This window comes from Erithacus rubecula, assembly GCF_903797595.1.
Source record: "Erithacus rubecula genome assembly, chromosome: 5".
Taxonomy (NCBI): Eukaryota; Metazoa; Chordata; class Aves; order Passeriformes; family Muscicapidae; genus Erithacus; species Erithacus rubecula.
Genome location: NC_136687.1, coordinates 39,065,342 through 39,083,728, shown reverse-complemented (window position 1 = coordinate 39,083,728; position 18,387 = coordinate 39,065,342). Strand labels below are relative to the sequence as shown.

Below are 18,387 nucleotides of genomic sequence, written 5' to 3'. Positions count from 1 at the left end.
TGTAGATCCTTCTTGGATGTCATGGATATTGTTAGAGAACTTACATTCTAAGATCTATATTCATGCTATATTTCAGGAAATGTCCCTTATTAGTATGTCACTCTCCTAAGGTCTCCCTTTGACCTGAGGGTTCCATTCTCCAGCCGCTGAGAATACAGATTAACCTAATTGACTTAAATTGTTTTATCTGGAAATGGGACAATTCACTGAAATTGAAATTAATCTCACAAATGTATCTGATAGAATTTAGCCTGAAGCATGCAGTAATGTGCAAAAACAAGTGATATTTCTTATAACACAAACAAAAAAAACTTTGTGTGGGAAAGAGAATGTTTAAAAATGTTTCAGCATCTTTGTATTTCTTGTTAGTCTCTCTTTGATCATGGCAAAAATTGTAAACTGCAGAGGCCAAAAGTTTTTAGGCTACTTTAACTCTGTGTGAGTCTCTATTCCACATGGAGTCCAGTGTCTCTCTGCTATTCCAGTGTTTGCTCACGGCATGTTAGAAAGTTTACAAGTCATTGACCAATACTTCTGTTCTGGCATTATAAACAGGCATGGCCTTTTCTGCTCAATGTTTGTGTAAGTAGGTACTGTCAGAATAGCTAAAGAAGGTAATAAATACCAATGCTGCAGTAACAAGAAGATTCACAGCTACTCTGAATCATCTTAGTGAGAAAGAGTTGCAAGTCTTATGAGTAAATAGCTAGAAAATATTTCTACTGAAAGATTCCTATGATCTGTTTTGGATTGTTTCTATGAAGAAGCAGTTTCAAGGTCACAGTTATTTCTGAACAGTAAATAGCAATCCACATACTACAATAATATATATATTAGGGGTTTTTATTACAACTTAGAGATCTGAACTGAAAATCTAATAAAGACATTTATTTATTTTATATATTTCCACATATTACATGACAATAGCAGCAGAGATTCAAATGGGCCATTACTCGTTACTAATTAAAGGACAAAAAGACTTAAAATTCACAAATTCCATAATAAAATGGAAATTCAATATCTAGTATAAAACTTTAAAAAACATCTGAGTTGATATCACTCCACATGTTTAGCACAGATACAAACATATTGCTGTCTTTCTCTACAATCGTCAGTAAAAAACTTTTAAGATTATATAAATGGATTAGCAAAAGAAGAGTTAATCCTTTGAGAAAAGAAGTTTCATCTGTTAAAATGTTTTATTTAAACTTCAACTCGTGTATACCCGAAATTGGACTTAGGCTCACAAATACAATTCTACATGTAAACAGTAAATTATATAAACAGCTCACTCTTTACTAGCCAAATTGACCACTTTATAGAAACAAGTCAAATTATAAATACATATACATGTATTTTTGTGTCTGCACACACACACATGCATGAAAGTGTTCCCCGATTTGCTGTGGGAACCTTGTCCCTTAGTGTACCCTGAATCTGCATTTGTAAGTTTGAAACCATGAAATTATTATGGTTTTTATTTATTTATTTTAATATGGTGTATTGTAGAATACTTGCACAAGAAAAGAAGGAAACTGATCTCACAGTGCTCCACAGTTTTCATGTCCTCAGCTTCTGAAACATTTAAGACTATTAACTTGCTGGCAGACTCTCAAGGAATTTTAAGGCATCTGTGCCTGTGCTACTTATTTTAAGCTCTGTCTACCAGTGTTATGAAACCTCCAACTCTTTTGAAAGCAAACTCTTTTGACTTTCTTAGTAATTCCATTTCATGTGGTTCTGGCTTTCAGGCAGATTCAAGAATGACATAATCGCCTTTTCCCACCCACAGGTTTTGCACTGTTGCTGTTGGTAACACCCTTCCATGTAATGTGAAACACAAATCTTTGTCTGATTCCATATGCCCAGAAATGGAAGACAACCCAGCAAAGAGGACTAAAGCAGTTTCTTGGCTTTCTATCAATCACCATAGGTTGAATGAAGCTCCTTCAGGATTTTTCCTCTCAGTTAATATTACTTTAGCTACAGTGCAGTTCCTGTCAGTCCAAAGTCATGCTGCTTCCAAAGGATGTGAACCAATTTCCCAATAAACTTTACCTCTGTTACTGAAGAAGGTATCTTAAATGTAGTAGTAGAGAATAAATAAACTTAAAGTGATCCTTTTGTAATTTTTACTATAAGTAAATGCAAATGCATTCCAAAAAATACATAATTCTTCAGTTTCATTTTTTAAAATGCTAGAACTTGGCTATATGCATTCATCAGAGCTACTGCAATCATATTTTGCATTATTAACAATACTGGATTCCATACCAAGCTCCACAGCAGCAGGATGAATATTATAGAGAAAAAGAACTTTCTGGAGTTTGTTATCAAGATGAGAGAACTAGAAGCAATCTGCAATCCTGTCTCACTGTCCAATCTCACAGATTCTCCTGGCTTACCTGAAGACTACAAGAGTGTTCATACATGAAACATAGCATGCTAACACAGCATGGGGAGTATTTCTTTGCCTTCTAAAATCTCCAGAAATTTTCCTTTTTACAGTTATGCTTTTCATGCTTGGTCAGATTTTTAAGTACTGCACAGCATTGTGGCTACTCAGGTCCCTTGAATCCAGGACTACTGAGAAGCATTGGGTCAGGTCAGCTTCAAGGCAATTTCACATTTCTGCTTTAAGAGCTGGCACTGAACTGGCAGGCAAATAAAAAAGCATGTGTCATGCTCAAGCAAACACTAGTCCCATATCCAGAAGAAATGGAGAATGCATCAAGATATCACCATAAAAAAATAAATTTTTCAGCCTGGAAAGATAACAGATTTACTTTTCTTCAGCAATGAGCCAGTTCTTGAAAAAAATTACAACTGGGCAAAGTGAGGCAGTGACTCAGCATCAGGATGTGCAGTGTAAAGATAGAAGACAGTTCTCATGGGACCTTGTCATCACTCAGCTACATTTACAACTTTGCTGGGCCCTCACCTAAGCTCAGTGCAGCTGAGAGTCGTGCTTTTCTTTCACTCCCAGCAGTGAGGGATAATCCATTTGAGCAGGTATCTAGCAGGAAGAAACCTGTGAGATAGGCTAGAAAACAGAGACAAACTGATTGTGATCGCCATCACTGCAACAGGAATTCCATATGAAATGGAATGATAGTTATTTCTTTCTCTAGACTCTGTTCACAGTGCAAGCCAAAGTAATAATTTTGTTTCTGTGATGAAAATTATCTGGTTAATAAGTTACAAAACTTTTAAAAAAGGGATACATTGAAAATCCTGTAAAATTCTACCTTGGTAGAATTGGTTAAAAAGTCCAAGGCACTCTAAAACACATCTTTTCGAGGCAGTTAAGTTCTAGGAAGTTTTAACAAATTGTTCTGTCCTTTGTTGACAAAATAAAATGACAGATTATTTAGCTGGCTAATGACTTAAAATTTTACTAAGTCTTTTTAACTATGCCTACAACAAGATCTATTTCTTCTAGTAATGCAATTATTCTTAATGGATTTTCTGATACTAAGAAAAAAACCTGATTTTAGCTGCAGTGGAATTGTAGTAATTTAAAACATTAAATTCACCCATCCACATTAACAGTGACATGAGACATTTTAGTTTGTCATTAATAACATTACACAAGCACTTTCAAAATTCTTTCACACCCCATATATTTTTACGATACATAAAGATAAGAATAGCTATGTAAGTATCCAACTTCTACCATTACCTCATGGCAAAAAGATGATGGGAAGATGGTAAGAGTTTTTCTAAACAATCAGGTAGAAGGTGTATGTGATGATAGACTGTGTCAATTTATATTTTCTTTCTGGAGCATTTTAAGGGTAAAAATATGAAGTGCTCATCCAATCTTCCTGAACAGCCATTCCTGTGGGAACACTTGGGGCAAGTTCTCAGTTACAATCATCACCCCACAGTGGTCAATCTTCAGTGGAAACCCAAGCTTGAATTGCTGGCTACAGCTCAGCCCACTGAATAAACATTTCTTTTGCTGGGTTTAATAGCAGTCTTGTTAGGACATCTGCTTTTTGATAATTTTCTCAAAAAATACTGTTAAGAATTTTGCAAAAAACAAAACCTGTACTTATTTAGCAGCATATTCACACAAAGCTAAACTATTTTTTTAAATACCCAGTTAATCAATAGACAGAAAATATCAGATCATCCACCCACATATCTGAACAACTTGTATTAAAAAAATACATTGCAATGAGTGACTCATGATGAATTGTACTTCCATATTGGACAAGTAAAAACTGTATTTATTATAATTATAATTATTGTTAAAGTCATGTTGTCCTCACTCCGTTTTTAAAATTCCCTCATGTCCTGCATTTAAAAGAGCTGAATTTAGTTCTTAGATTTCAAAATATCAAAATAAAGTAAAAGAAGCCCTTGGAAATGTTGGTATTTTAGTATGCCTAATAAAAGAACAAATTCCTGTACTATAAATGCTTCAGCAAGTGTCATCAATGTATCAAGTGGTTACACATCTCTTTTCCCATTCAAACTTGCAATAAAATCTTCTACTGACTTCAGAGAGGGAAGTAAGAGCAATTCAGCCTAATGTACTGAAAATCTTGTTGGTAATTTCCAAACAGTTTAACAGAAAGAGTGTTCATGGTACCTACATATTACTGCATATTATCATTTGGTTCATTTCACTGGTGACATAGAAGAGATTACACTGTGTTGAGCTCCAGCTCACATTTAGATGTTGCTTTTCAACCATGTAAAATTTCTTATTTAAAAGTAAACTTTTAAAGTTTGAAAAAAAAATAATGCTATGAATTAAATCAATTTTACCATCAGTTTCTGCCCCATAAAACATTTTTTAAAGACTTTCTTTCAGATGGGAACAAGACTGTTTCATTCATTCATGGGCAATACTTTGGCTCCATGTGCATTTATATAAGTAAGAAGAATTTTGGACCTCCTTTCTATTACATCAATAAGCTTTTCAATTCCTTTTCTTCCTCCTTGGCTTTCCCAGTATATTTTGTCAAGGAACAAAGACTGGAGCAACTTCTCACGTAAACGCTGGCTCCTCAGAACTGAAACTGCAGATGCAGGGAATCTGGAAAAGCACAAAGAAATTCATCCGGTTTTGCCATTACTCTAAATTGCAGTATTTATGTTGTGGTTTAGCAATCAATTGTACAAATATAGGTTGCAACTCAGCAAAGGAAGTCCATGCATGCCTAATCATATGTATGTTAATTGTATCTTTTACAGCTGTGGGATTACTCATACATTTTTGGATAATCTTCTCAGTATCTTGGGCCAATAATATCTGCTCCAGTAGCTTAGTGTCTCATACTCAAACTGGGAAGAAATTATCAATTATTTTACAAAATTAATAATTTAAAACTTACTCATTGATTCCTTGTAGTATTTTGAAGTCAAGATTGTCCTCATTTCTGTCAAAGAAGCCCTTATTGTCTATAAAGGCCAAGTGCCTTTGGTCATGCCTTCTCTGAACTATGTGTGTCAGGTCAACAGCATCCTGATCACTGCATTTCAGCTTCAGTCCTTGCTGCATGCAGAAATCCTCCTTGAGAGGTCTGAATCCACAACAATTTCTGTCTAGTCGATTATAGATCTAAACAAAATAGAACACAGTGCCATGTGTTTTCCATGAAAACAATACTGAAGTACTTGGGGCAAAGTATCACTGTAAGACATTGCTCTCTAACCCAGCTGACAGGAAAGCAAGCTCAGTGCAACTAAAGACAGCAAAACAGCATCGAAATGAAACTGGTCCTCATACCTCAGATACTGCTAAAAGCAATTTCTCAGACTGTATATTTTATCCATTTTATAGACATGATCTGTTATGTCAGTAGAAATTCTTTGAAAATAATGGAACAATACCATTGTGTAACTGGAATAACAGGATGGTGAATACAATTCTATTTTCTTTGTCAGAAGTTTTGGGGTTTTTTTTTACATTTTCTCTGCTGGAGAACAATAGAAATAGCACAGTCTGACACTCACAGAGGATCTTCATTTTGTGGGATCTATTAGGTTAACAGTATGCAAAATAACTGAAAAGACTTGTGAGGGGCACAACAAACCATCAAAAGCTATAAAATGTAAGAACAGTATATTTATAATCACAGAGCAGCCTCCCTGACGCATATACTTTTATGACATGATGGTTTAGACTATTTTTTCCCATGCAAAACCTCGATTATTCATCACACAGCACTTAGCTGGAAAGAGTACATAAATCTGGCCCAACTTTGGTGGTGCAAATGTTAGGCATCTCTTTTGACTTGGTCATTTCTGTTCCCTTTCATAAACAATGACAAGAACAAGGCACATCCAGAGCAATGGATGCCATTTTAGGATAACCATTGAATACAGGAAGGATAAATCACTCCTTGGAAGTGCTTCTACCCCTTGAGAATAGAAGAGACTAAATATTCAACATTGCTACAGCCTTGAGCACACAAATGGGCCTGGATTGCCCTTAGAATTCTCCATTTGGTCTTCCATGTCCCACCTTTGCCCCTGGGCACAGGAGTCCCCTTTATTCTCAGGTAGCTCAGGCCTCCTCTGAGTCCTTCAGAGAAGGGAGTGTGTGGGGGTGTTTTGTGCTGCATGTTCCTGAGTTGTTGTCGATGTTCCTGCCCGTCAGTCTTGGAGTTACCTTGTCTATGCCTGATGCTCACTGGGCTACAAATGGGGCCTGTGGATTTCACCATCCCTCCTGCTGGCCTGCCTCTCCTGCTGCTGGCCCTGCCTGTCCCAGAGCTGCCTTTAGCTGTAGCTCATCTTCCCAGAGAGCAAATCTGCTCCTGCTAGCAGCCGTTGAGAGACCGGAAGACTGGTCTGGTACATCTGATGAGTGGCTCATCAAAGGTCACTCATTTTTTCTCACTCATTGTCCTTTTTTGTTTACTGTGAACTCTTCAAACTGCTTTAAGCACAAAAGCATTACTGTTCACATAAGCCTTCTAAAATTGCAATTTTATTTTTGTAACATCCCAGCAAAATGAACTCTTAGGACCCCACCTGATGCAGAACTTTGTTGCATGTTGAAATGAAAAGGCCACCACCTTAATCAAATCAAAGTCTGAGAATTAGGTTTGATTTTGTTTGGGGTTTTTTATACATAGTTCTTTTTCTAGTTATATTGCTGACAGTGTTTGTTTCCAAATATCAAAATCCTGAGGAAAGGAACAGACTTCTCTTCCTCTTTCTCCTTTTCATGAGCAGCATTCATTATCGGAAGGCTATAGAGCCCCTACTTTTTTCAGTGTTCTCTCTCTTGGGACCTCTTATTCAATCCATCCAAAGGTAAAAAAAGTAAATCAGAGTGCTTCTAGAAGGACTCCTTTGGTGTATAGACCCCATTCCTTTACATTCTCTACATGTATTAAATAGACAGGGAGATCTTGTTCTTACAGACAGCCTCTTCATGGTATCTTGCACAACTTCAGTGCTAAGACATAATGATAGAACACTTTGGAATTAATGCATATGGTTTAGCAGAATTTTCTGTCACACATTTATATACATAAGAGGTCCACACCTCCAAAATTAAAGAATTAATTTTGTTTGAGTTCTTGAAGGAGGCAAGTCAAGATCAACTATAAGCATTTTATATCCTGCTCCTATGTTTTACAACATTTAAAACAGAGATTAGGAAGATCTATTAGAGGTGCCAAACCTATTTTTCTGGGGGAATTATGCTTAATAGAGAATACTTTACACTGGTATTCTTTATTTCTGAATGACTCATGAAGCACAGGTTTTTGGTTTTTTTTAATACAGAACCCTTCCTTGGTATTTTTATTGTTTTCAAGTTTTCATATTCTGCTGCTGATAAACTGAGATCACGAAGATAAAATTGCAGTCTTTAAGAATTATGGCAGTCACTTTCATTCACTTTATGAAATGCATGTTCTTCTTTGGTAGCAACTGGAGATATAAATCACTCTGATACCAGCTATTAGTACAACAGCAATTTGACTCCTGCACGTGAAGTTCAATCCTGCTGTATCTTATTTTAACCAACCACTCCTTCTGGATAATAGTAAAGCAGATTTATCGTTCATTAGTTTCTGCTCTACTCCTTCTTTACTAAGTCACTGTGTAGGGTTTGTTGTTTGTTGGCTTTTGGGGTTTTTATGTAAAAAAGAAAAATTATCCACTACAACTGTTACCTTGCTCCAGATTGCAGCTCACCAAAACCACTTCAGTCACCTCTTGGGGCTGGGGAGGTACAGGAAAAACCACAGAGTAAACAGAGATTTACAGTTGTGAACCTCTGTTTGGAGAAACAAGGAGTAAAGGAGAAACAGCATGCCTGCCTCAAGGTGAAATAAATCAAGGCAAAAGCCTTTGCTTCCTCTTTAAAAAGAAATGTGTCAGTTAGCCTTCCTGCCTGATTAACCTGCATTTTGGATATTTTAATCATAAGAAATAACCAGAAATAATTTCAAACTATACAAATACCTCTGCTCCATTTTTAAAATAATGAAATATATTGAAATTGCTTTTTCTAAAAATCCTATGTTTGCTCACATGACTTATGAGGCAAATAAGTCAGTAAACATTTTACCTGCAAGAGAAAATCAAAGAGTGCCATCTTGGACCACTCATGATGATGGATTTCAGTACAGCCCCATTCAGCTTTGGGAACTTTACCATTCTGCCAGCATTTCTTCTTCAATATCTGCTGATACTGTCCCCATGTTAACCTCACTGAAGAATGGGTACTATTATCTGTTGGACTCAGGGAGGAATCCCAGAGAATAACAGGACAAGCCTGACCACCTGAAAAAAAGGAAAAGAATATAATTTTTATAGTGCAATACTGTCAGTTTTATTTGATTGTTCTTTAGACATTGCCTAAGTATTATTAATTATACCATTTTACAGATCTGGCAGGAGAACCAGCCAGGGACTAATATCTTGACATTCTTTATTTAACCTGGTCTTATCCTACATCCATAAGCAGCCACCAGAGGAATGGAAGTATAGGCATAAATGCCTTCAATGTATGGAAGACTTTCTTCATTGGAAGCAAGATAATAATATACAAAAGCATAAACCTAATCAAACTATTAGAGAGTTTCTAGGAAGGTTAAAAGCCTACAATGCCACTGTGAATCGACAATGTAATTTCCCTGATTCCAGTGAACTGCTTGCAACAGCTGGAAATTTATGCCAAACTGGTTTTCTTTGCATAATGGACATAGAAACACCACAAATCCTATGCTCAAAGTGGATTTATTTTGTTACTTTAAGTATTTTAAACCTATAATGTACAACTCCACAGCTCTGAAAGGATATATGGGAATACCAGAGAGTGTGAGCTTAGCATGAATAAACAACTTGACAAGTTTGGGGGTTTTTACCTGCTTTGTATAGCAGATATTTTAGCCAAACTCTATAGTTCCTCTGTGTAAAGAACATTCTTCTCTTCCCTGAAACTAAGACAGAGGACTTCTCTTTGATGAATTCTAGTGTTCAGCTTCACTGTGAGAATAAATCTTGTCAAATTCAAAATGAGCTTTTCCAGTATAAGAACTGATAAATATATTTCACACAGGATCAAGAAACAGACATATCTATCTTATTATGAAACTCTCCTTTTATTCCTGGTGCAATGCTACTGCTGCTTAAACTGCTAAGGACCCATGACTGACCATGAATTGCACACATTAAGACAAATAAATCCTTTATATTTTGAGGTGTGTAGCCAGAAGATCAAAATATGTGTTAGTACAGAGAGGAAGAACCATTTAACTGCAAAGCTTAACTGCTGCTTACTAAAAAGTGTTGGAACACATATAAAGCTTTAAAAATTATTCATATTCATCTTGAAGTTCATTGAACTTAGTCTACACTACTGCACAATTTATTGCATAGTTAAGTGCAGCCTAAATTGTCTCTTTGTCTTCCACATGCCCATGGTGACAGAGACAGATCTGCAAAAAAGCTTTTAGAAGCACATGAAGGCAAGAGGTCCAGTCTACCTTCTTCAGAAGCAAACCAGACAGAAAATAGGTATCAGTGCCAACAGCAAGGTAAAAGCTGCCAATGTCAATGGTCCACTTGTAAGCAGCCAGTGAAAGCCTGTGAAAAACAATCTCCATACAGCTGAATAAAAAAGCAACTTGCTCAAAGGATACTGACTGTTGACAACAGGTAAGAAATTATCTTTACCTGTACCTAGGACTTTGTTTGAAACATGCAAAGTTCCATCTCCCATTTACCAAACAAGCATTAACAGACCAGCCCCGCGTGTAATCCAGCCCAAGAGAAAAGCCAACTCCTTTCCAAACTAGAATGCACCTGATCTTCTCTCTGCCATGGCATGCACATACAAGGTAGTCCTTCCAAAGCCAAGCCAACCCAACAACCCACCACCTCTTTAACTTCCAGTTGCCCAGTGTTTCCTTAGAAACACAGAATGTTCCTAATTCCATTAGGAACATCAACTGCTCTTTATTTATGATCAGTATTATCTTTATTTATCACCAGCTCCATACTCTCCTTCATTGAAAAAATGAGCTGAGCACTCCTGAAAATCAGGCTTCTCCTCTACAAAGGTGCCTGAATAAGTATTTAGGTAACTTATTTGGGAATTCCTACCCATTCCTCCATCTTTCTCACTCTGGCTCTATCACCTACATTGTAGATGACTTTACCTAAATTAGGTCAGCTATGGGTTAGGCTTCTTTTCCAAGAAAGTTGGATGTCTATCTAAGCACGGGAAATTCTCACTAAAAAAAGACAGCATTCCTCAGGACCAAATCTGATGTATTTTTGTATCTCCAGTAACAACTTATGTAACTATTCATTAATTCTTCCACAAATCAAATACATAAACAGTTTTCTAAGAAAACAAATATCTCCTGTATACCCAAAAAGGACATGATAAACAATAGTAATATAAATACTTGAAAACTATGAATAATATCATGCCAGTTTCCATTAAGACACAAAAACATTTTTAAAAGGCTAAGGTTAAATACAGGAAATGTTTGCATTTCAAAGGAAATGGGAGCAGAAGAGATGATCTAAAAAAAAATCATTCAACTCTGTAATATAAATTGGATTACAGGAATATGAAACGGCAGCTTCAGAAAAGAGCTGTGACTCAAAATGTTGACACTTGCAGGAAAAACATGAAGATGCTGAATTAAAGCAGATAAGGGGTCTGATTCATAGTTGTATGAATTGGCATGACCCCAATGAAATCAGCAGAGCTTTTGTGATTCAAGCCTCATGAGGATGGGGCTGAAATTACCTGAACAGTGAAGAGACCTCCAACCACAACTGGGAAGGGTATGTGCTTCTCTCCTAGTCATCTTTACTTATTAACAGAGAGTGGTGCTGCTTTTCTGTTGCTGCAGCTGCACTGCACTGAATCTCGCCCAGAGCTGACTAGCATCATTTTATTTTTATCTGCCCTTTTAGATCTATATATCTACTCAACTATCCAAAAGCAATCTTCAAAACTGTATGGGAAAGATTTTTCAAAACTCATGCTGAAACCATCTTCCTAGTAATTCATAAAAATTTTTGAATATCAAAACATTTCTAGAAATGTCTTAGCTAAGTTGAATAAGCTAACACAGATGAAACCTCAGGCTGCTGAGACTAGACCACGTCAAGGTACTCAAACTGCTTCATGTGCAGCTCGGTGATGTATCACTGCATGGCTTCTTCAACACAGGCATCATCTTAGATTTCCACACCCCACATCACTCTGAAAATAAACTGCATGCTTCTCATGTGGTTAGGAACCACTTTTAGCTCTTGCAAACATTACTCTCATCGAGTCCTCTGACTTAAAACTACAGCACTTTTTCTAACTTCATCGAAAGAAAACATTTTCAAACATGCCCAGAAGATAACACTAAAAACAGATAATCTTTCATGAGGTAGTTAAAGCCCTTTCTCAAACTCACCATTGTTCACTGTAAGGCAGTACATCTCAACACTACCATAATTGCAAGGAGAGTTTAAATGTCCATTTATTAGAAAGAAAAGATTATTTAGTGTGGAAAATGAGAGGGACCAGCATACAGAGCACAATTTTGAGAGTTTTAAGTTTTTTAGGAAAATATAAAAAACAGAAGCAAAAAGCAGAGAGAAGTTGGGCCATTTATTTTTCTTTCTTCCCTATGCACCTATTGCAATGTTCTGTCCTGTGCCCATATGGATGTCAGTATTAAGGAATGCATGAAATGTGCATTAGTTGCTCTCTAAACTATGGACCACATTATTGCTTGTACATGAACTTCTCTACCCAACAGAATACTGGAAATATGCCTCTCGTACCCCTTTGAGAGGTACAGCACTTTGTGGAAGTATCTTAGAACACTAAGAATGAATAAAGCAGTGGTTTTTATTCTTTGTCCTGACACTGGTGATTCATATTGCATAATTTTTGATGGGATGGCAAGAGCAGGCTGATACACAGAGTATAACAGAGAAAAAACTAGAACACCTTTTATGATCATGCAGAGGCCAGTGAAGCAAAACAAGTGCAACCAATGGAGCTATCATATCATTCATGTATTTGCATTAAACCAATCATGCAAGGTGTTACTCAAAGGAAGAGTTTCTTGTATGTTTGGGGGGAAAAAAGGAGGTTCTGGACAAATAGTGGATTGAGTACACCAGTGCATATTATTCTCAGTTTAGTCAGACTCAGGATATCAGAAAACCAGAGAGGAGGAGAAGTAGCCGTCAGCCTGCAGTAGTTCAGTCCCTCAGCGAGTGCTGTAACAAAACTGCATATCAAAAGCTATTGTACCAAAAGGTGAACAAAGAGCCCAGTCTCACTGCTGCTATCCAAGGAGCCAGAGCACTATCCTCACAGATGTCAGTGGAGACAGAGAAGCCAGTCTGCCCCAGCCCATGAACTCCAGCTGCAGCTCAGGCCTAACAAACACTGCCACCGTCCCACACCACAAATGCAGTTGCTGAGCCGGAGGCCGTACGTGCAGGCACCTGACTCGGCTCCTGTGCAAAGGGCATTAAGGTAGGGCTGTGACACCAAGCAAGGTCACTTATGTCTCTTCTATTCCTCAGGTTAAGGTTATGAAATAATGAAATTTCTTAGTGCTGTAGTATTAATGTGATCATCCCAAAACTCAGACACATAAGGGTCAGCCTTCATTTATTCAAGAGACACAATTTTATGACTATTTCTTGATGTTTTACAGGCTGCTTCCTTTTTTATAGGTGTTTGGAGACATTTTTCACATCTCATAGGTAGCAATGGAAGTAACGAATGGCACAAAATCACACTCTTTTAGACTGTTATGCCCAGCTCAAAAGGGCTTTGCCTTACCTATACTACTGAGATATTTTACATGCAGTCAATTCATTGTCAAAGTATGAGAGAAAGAGTTACCATACCTGATTTTTCCAGCCAGGATAGATGATGGAAAAATCAGACAAGCCACAAAAAAAATTCAGTTAACACTTAAAAGGGTTTGCAATTAACTAGGGAAGGTGAGGGCAGCAGACTGGGAACTTGAATACACTATTTTGCTAGACTTTTAAAAAAGTCAGTGTCAGTTCTGTGGGAATAAGGGAAATAGAACCTGTACAGGGATTTACTAAGCAGTTCTTTGAAACTGCTTTTGACAAAATGAATGACAGTTTTGAAAAGCCCATTTTTTAAGATTTTAATGCTAGATCAAACATGTCTTGTTGGATCACATCACAACTGAGGCAAGCTAAGGGGATGTGTCGGGGAGAGAGATATGTCATCCCAGAAATAGTGTACATTCATACACACATGCACAGTCTCTAATCCTGCAATGCTTGCTTTCCCTTGTGAATAACTGATTCACACAAGCCACACTGTAAAAAACTTTACAGAGCCTACCTATCTTAGCTTAAACACATATAGGTCATTTTAATGAGCTAAGTGTTCATGTTGTTTTTAAAAATTATATTTTTGCGTATTTTCATAACACAGTATTTTCACATTATGCCAGAAAAAAAGCATGTAAATAGTAAAAAGCTCAAGTAGTTATTAGGCATCTGAGTTCCAGCATATTTCCAGGCTAAAGAAATCATGAGAGACAAGGTGCAGTCACTGTTCCAAATGCTCTGTTCAGCCTTTAGCTGGAAAAAATGAAGTGAGACCAAAATAGTGTTATTTCTCTTCCCATCACCTAGCAACGCTCTTCTTGCAATAGGAACTTAGCCAGTTATGAGGAAAAGAAAATTAGAGGGCAGAATGAGACACTCTGTCCCAGACAGTCCAAAACATACTGTAAGGTGACAGACAGTGAACAGCACAATGCACAATTAGCCTAATAGCAGTTTTCCAAGGTTTGCAGTCTGTCATCTCTGCAGCCACACTCTGCAGAGTTCCCCCAACCGAACTACCTTAATGCCTTATGACAGCTCTACAGCAATAGATCTTGTTCCTAAAAATAAAATAGGCATAATGTATCTTCCATGCTCTGCAAGTATGAATAATATTCAGAAGCCTCCAAACTGTTGTTCCTAGAGATTCATTCCCATTGTTGTACAGGCTGCCAAAGGGAAGGTTTACAAAGCAGGAAGACACTGGAGATCACGAGGTTGTCTTCCTGCTGTCAGACTTTAGAAAATCATTCTAGCATTACATTTCTTTTCAAGAAACACAGACTGATACAAAAATATTTGGTATAAGCTGATTCCAAAGCAAGAAATGGAATAGCAAAAACATAGCTAGCTACTTTTGCAATGATTCACTAAATGCAACATAGTCCTTTTGGATTTGCAACTGTACAAAAATAGGACTTATGCTGAAGACATATTTAAGAAGTTAGCAATTTTAAAGTAGACTTCTAACTCACATGACATGTCTGAATGCTACCTTTAATTTCACTAAAGATTAAAAAACAAATTTTAATTGGAAACTCTATACTAATCATGTAACAGGCATATTGAGATATTTACTATGTGTATTTCTTTGGATAATATATAGATGTGTGTAGTGAACCTCAAAATGTACAGCAAAATTCACTGAAATGTAGTTTGTTTGGGTTTTAACTACCAGAGGAAGGCGAAGCACTTTTTAAAAGTTTTTCAGTTCCCAAGGCGATTAGTGCCATGAAAGAAGATTCAAGCTCTGCAGGCAGGTTCCCTACCTCTCTGAGTAGATTATCTGACCCCATTCCTACCACCTGAGAGATGAATTTTTGTGACAAGTTCCAACAGTATTTTAGTAAGGTCGATTCTGAAAGATGTGAAGTTTATTTTAAAAAATCAGAAATAACTATTGAATCACAGAGATTCTGCAATCTCCTTCACTAGCTTCACTTCAGGTAGTCTGTACAATGTTGTGCAATTTACAGACTGCTCTTTCTCTTTTTTCTTGTTCCAGACACGTGAGGAAACTTACTGCCCCAGTAACTCTATGATATTTGATGCAAACTTTGGGGTATTCATTCTTTGGACAGGATAACTGCACAGCAGTAGTTGCACACAGACACTGGCTTTATTTCCCTGTAACAACGGGGTTAGTTCTCAGGCTTGCAGGAGTTAAAGAGGGCGGCTGCTGCTGCCCCATCACTAAAGCTGGGCAGGAAGGAAACCTCTGCACCCCACCTGCAAGCTGAAAACCACACGAATGTGTTACCTTGGAAGAACTCTGATCTCCTGCTTACAGAAGGTAAGCTCCTGTTTAGCCCCAAGATCCTGTCCAAATGAAAGGCAAACACCTCACTCATGTCGAGAGGTCTTTTGACAATTCCACAGTGTCCTTGATTACACGCAGTTCCCGTGGTGCTGGGACCTCCTGCAAATACTACCAGGACAGCTTTGTGTGAAGGTACTTGTTGAATGCTCTCTATGGGAGAGTCTGCCAGCATGCGCATATTTAGGATGTCATCTTTGCTCATCCATGGGGGAGGGCTCTCGCTGTAAATCCTGATATTGCTTTCCCCAGGTTGGAGCTGCGCCTTTACACCTCCAGAAATCTTCCCAGGTCTCTGGTGACCTCTCTCCCTGATACCCATTCCTTTACGCCTGCGTTCATCCAGCTGGTGCTTTCTTGTCTCCAGAGCGATCGCTGTTCCCGTAGTGCCTGCGGCATGTGTGGCCCGCCCTGGCTGCTGGGCAAAGGACTCTTCCCAGCCCATAAAAGTGGCTTTTGGAAAGTGCTGCCCATAGGACAAAGGGACTGCATTTTTCTTCCTGCGCTTTGGCTTCACTGTGCCTCTGATGTTGGCAGGCTTGCTGCGCTTGGACCGCAGGGTGATATAGACTACATTGGGTGGCACCAAGGTCCCATTGCTACCAAGCTGAGGTTCCTGGAAATTGGGTGGTGACAGGGTGCCATCCAGTGGGATGCCCAGAAAAGGAGTTTGAGCTGCATCTTGGAGACTCCTGGAACTGATCTTTTGATGTCCTCCTTTGTGCTGTGGTAAAACATGACCCACTTGGCTGACAAGGAATCCCAGGTAGATCACACAGGCAGTGCCCACTAGCAGATTCCTTCTTGTCCTTGGGCGCCTGCAAGTCCAGAGCCTCAGCACCCGTGAGGGCCACAGGCAGCAAATAAACAAGTTTTTGATTTTACTTGGCTGATCAAAAGGGGTCATTTCTCTAGTGAATCCACATGATGAAAACAGCATAAAGTCTTCTGTACATTCCAGCCAGGATGATGATGCATTATTTCCCTTCCCCAATTTCTATTTCTCCTTTTCCAAGCAGTTTCCAGCATGGGTGATGGACAGAGGGTACCGATATGCCTGGGAAAGCGGTCAGCACTAAGGACGCTGACACTCCACCTTCTCAAACTATGAAATTCTTATCTGCCACCACAGGGGAAGTGATTGGCTTCAGGGAATGAATGGAGCCAGCTGCGTAAGCAAAGTTTACTGACTTGTAGTCTAAAAGATCTATGTATCTTCTTTGCAAACTGCAAAAAGAAAATAGTAGCATTTCCTTTCATTACTCACAAATAGCATCTGTGGCTCTGTATTTTTCAGAGAAAAGAAGTTCTACGTGAGAGTGTGTATATGTAGGAATTTGTCAGGATAAATCTTTTACTTTCTCATTACAGTATAAATCAAACAACAAAACCTGTATTAAATAGAGGCTCAATTTTCAATCTCAGCTGGATGTATTCCAGCATTAGAAGAAATGCTTGTCAAACCTAGATTATTATATTTTTCTTACAAGACAAAGTCTCCACTAAGTCTCATGTTATGGAAATGCTGCAAATGATCCAAATATAAACCAGTGACTGGTAGGTAAATATGCACTTATTCACAATTATAAAAACATATTAGCAATGCCAAATTTCCCTAGTTGACTATGAACATAGTTCTCATAATTCATAAACACATTAAAACTGAAAGATGGTTAATCCTCTTCAGGCTTGTGAAGCCATAAAAAGAATCTAACTATAGTTTTTTTAATAAAATTACAATGCCTTATATATCCTTTCCAAGAAACAAAGAATAAGCACACATTATATATATATTGCTATAAAATAAAATTTCTTACCTATTCAGCTTGACACATCCTTTGTTCTGGCAAACTTCTCAGGTTAATAAAAGTAACTGAGTAAAAGCTGGCATCTAGAACATATTTCACTTTTAAGTATAGTTCACATTTAGGTATTTCATTGCAAGCTAAGAACTGTTAACTTTACTGAGAGGTGCTTGCATATGAACTGCTATAAACTTAAATGAACTTCAGGTTATTAAAAAAACCCCAAACCAAACAACCCCCCACACAAAACCACAGCAACTTCTATTTTAAATTCTGTAATCAAAAGTCCTGTGAAGTATGTGCCTTTCCAAAGTGCATTCCATCTATTTCTAACTCCTGAGGGCCCTCTAGTGCACTGCAAGCAAATGCACTGAAGAAAATCCCTTTCCTGTATTGAGGTGGTTTTTTTTTTTTTTTTGGGGGGGGGGGGGGGGATTGAGTTTGAAATACCACCCACTCATTGAATTTTAGAACTTTTGGGAATCATATATTGTTGTGATGAGAAGCAAAAAAACACATAGCCAACTTAAAAATGCTATTAATCTGCTATTAAACAGCTCAGGAGTGTCTCCTATTTGCACTTTCTGAAGCAAGGCATAGCATAGTCCCTGTACAGCTGGAAAAGCTGGGGCAGACAGAAATTAAGGGCAAACCTCGAACATCTGACTCCTTTCCTAGTCTAAGTATAAAATAATAAAATTTATATGTTCACTGTAATTCAAAGAACGGAGATACTTTCTTCTCCATAGCTAATACTAAAGGAGAATAGACAATTAAGCTAGTTTATATTTCATATTGGTCCAATATGAATTTAACAACTTTGTGAGTGTATTTTTTTCCACAAGTCATCACTTATTTTTGCTTTTTGTCTAAATATGTATTATCAACTTAAAATTTCAGTATCTGTGCCCATTACCAGTAAAAGAGTCTTCCTAT

The 18,387-nt window shown here is 37.7% G+C and overlaps 1 protein-coding gene across 1 annotated transcript; it reads right to left on the bottom strand.

Moving 5' to 3' along the window:
* Window positions 1–825: 825 nt before the first annotated feature.
* GASK1B (golgi associated kinase 1B) lies at window positions 826–17,736 on the bottom strand. The gene is made up of 5 exons (XM_079306341.1): window positions 17,464–17,736; window positions 15,590–16,873; window positions 8,546–8,760; window positions 5,349–5,575; window positions 826–5,050 (listed from the first exon to the last, which is right to left on the bottom strand). Exons 2-5 carry the CDS (start codon window positions 16,584–16,586, stop codon window positions 4,843–4,845), a joined length of 1,647 nt encoding a protein of 548 aa, XP_079162467.1. The 5' UTR covers window positions 16,587–16,873; window positions 17,464–17,736; the 3' UTR covers window positions 826–4,842.
* Between the last annotated feature and the right edge of the window lie 651 nt (window positions 17,737–18,387).

Coding starts and splice junctions, on each gene's coding strand:
- GASK1B (XM_079306341.1), bottom strand. CDS start 16,586: ATGCTGTTTTCATCATGTGGATTCACTAGAGAAATGACCCCTTTTGAT. Junction 8,761..15,589: donor GAGATCAGAGTTCTTCCAAG/GTAACACATTCG, acceptor CCTTTTTTTCAG/GTGGTCAGGCTTGTCCTGTT. Junction 5,576..8,545: donor TCTTTGATTTTCTCTTGCAG/GTAAAATGTTTA, acceptor TATTTTGTTTAG/ATCTATAATCGACTAGACAG.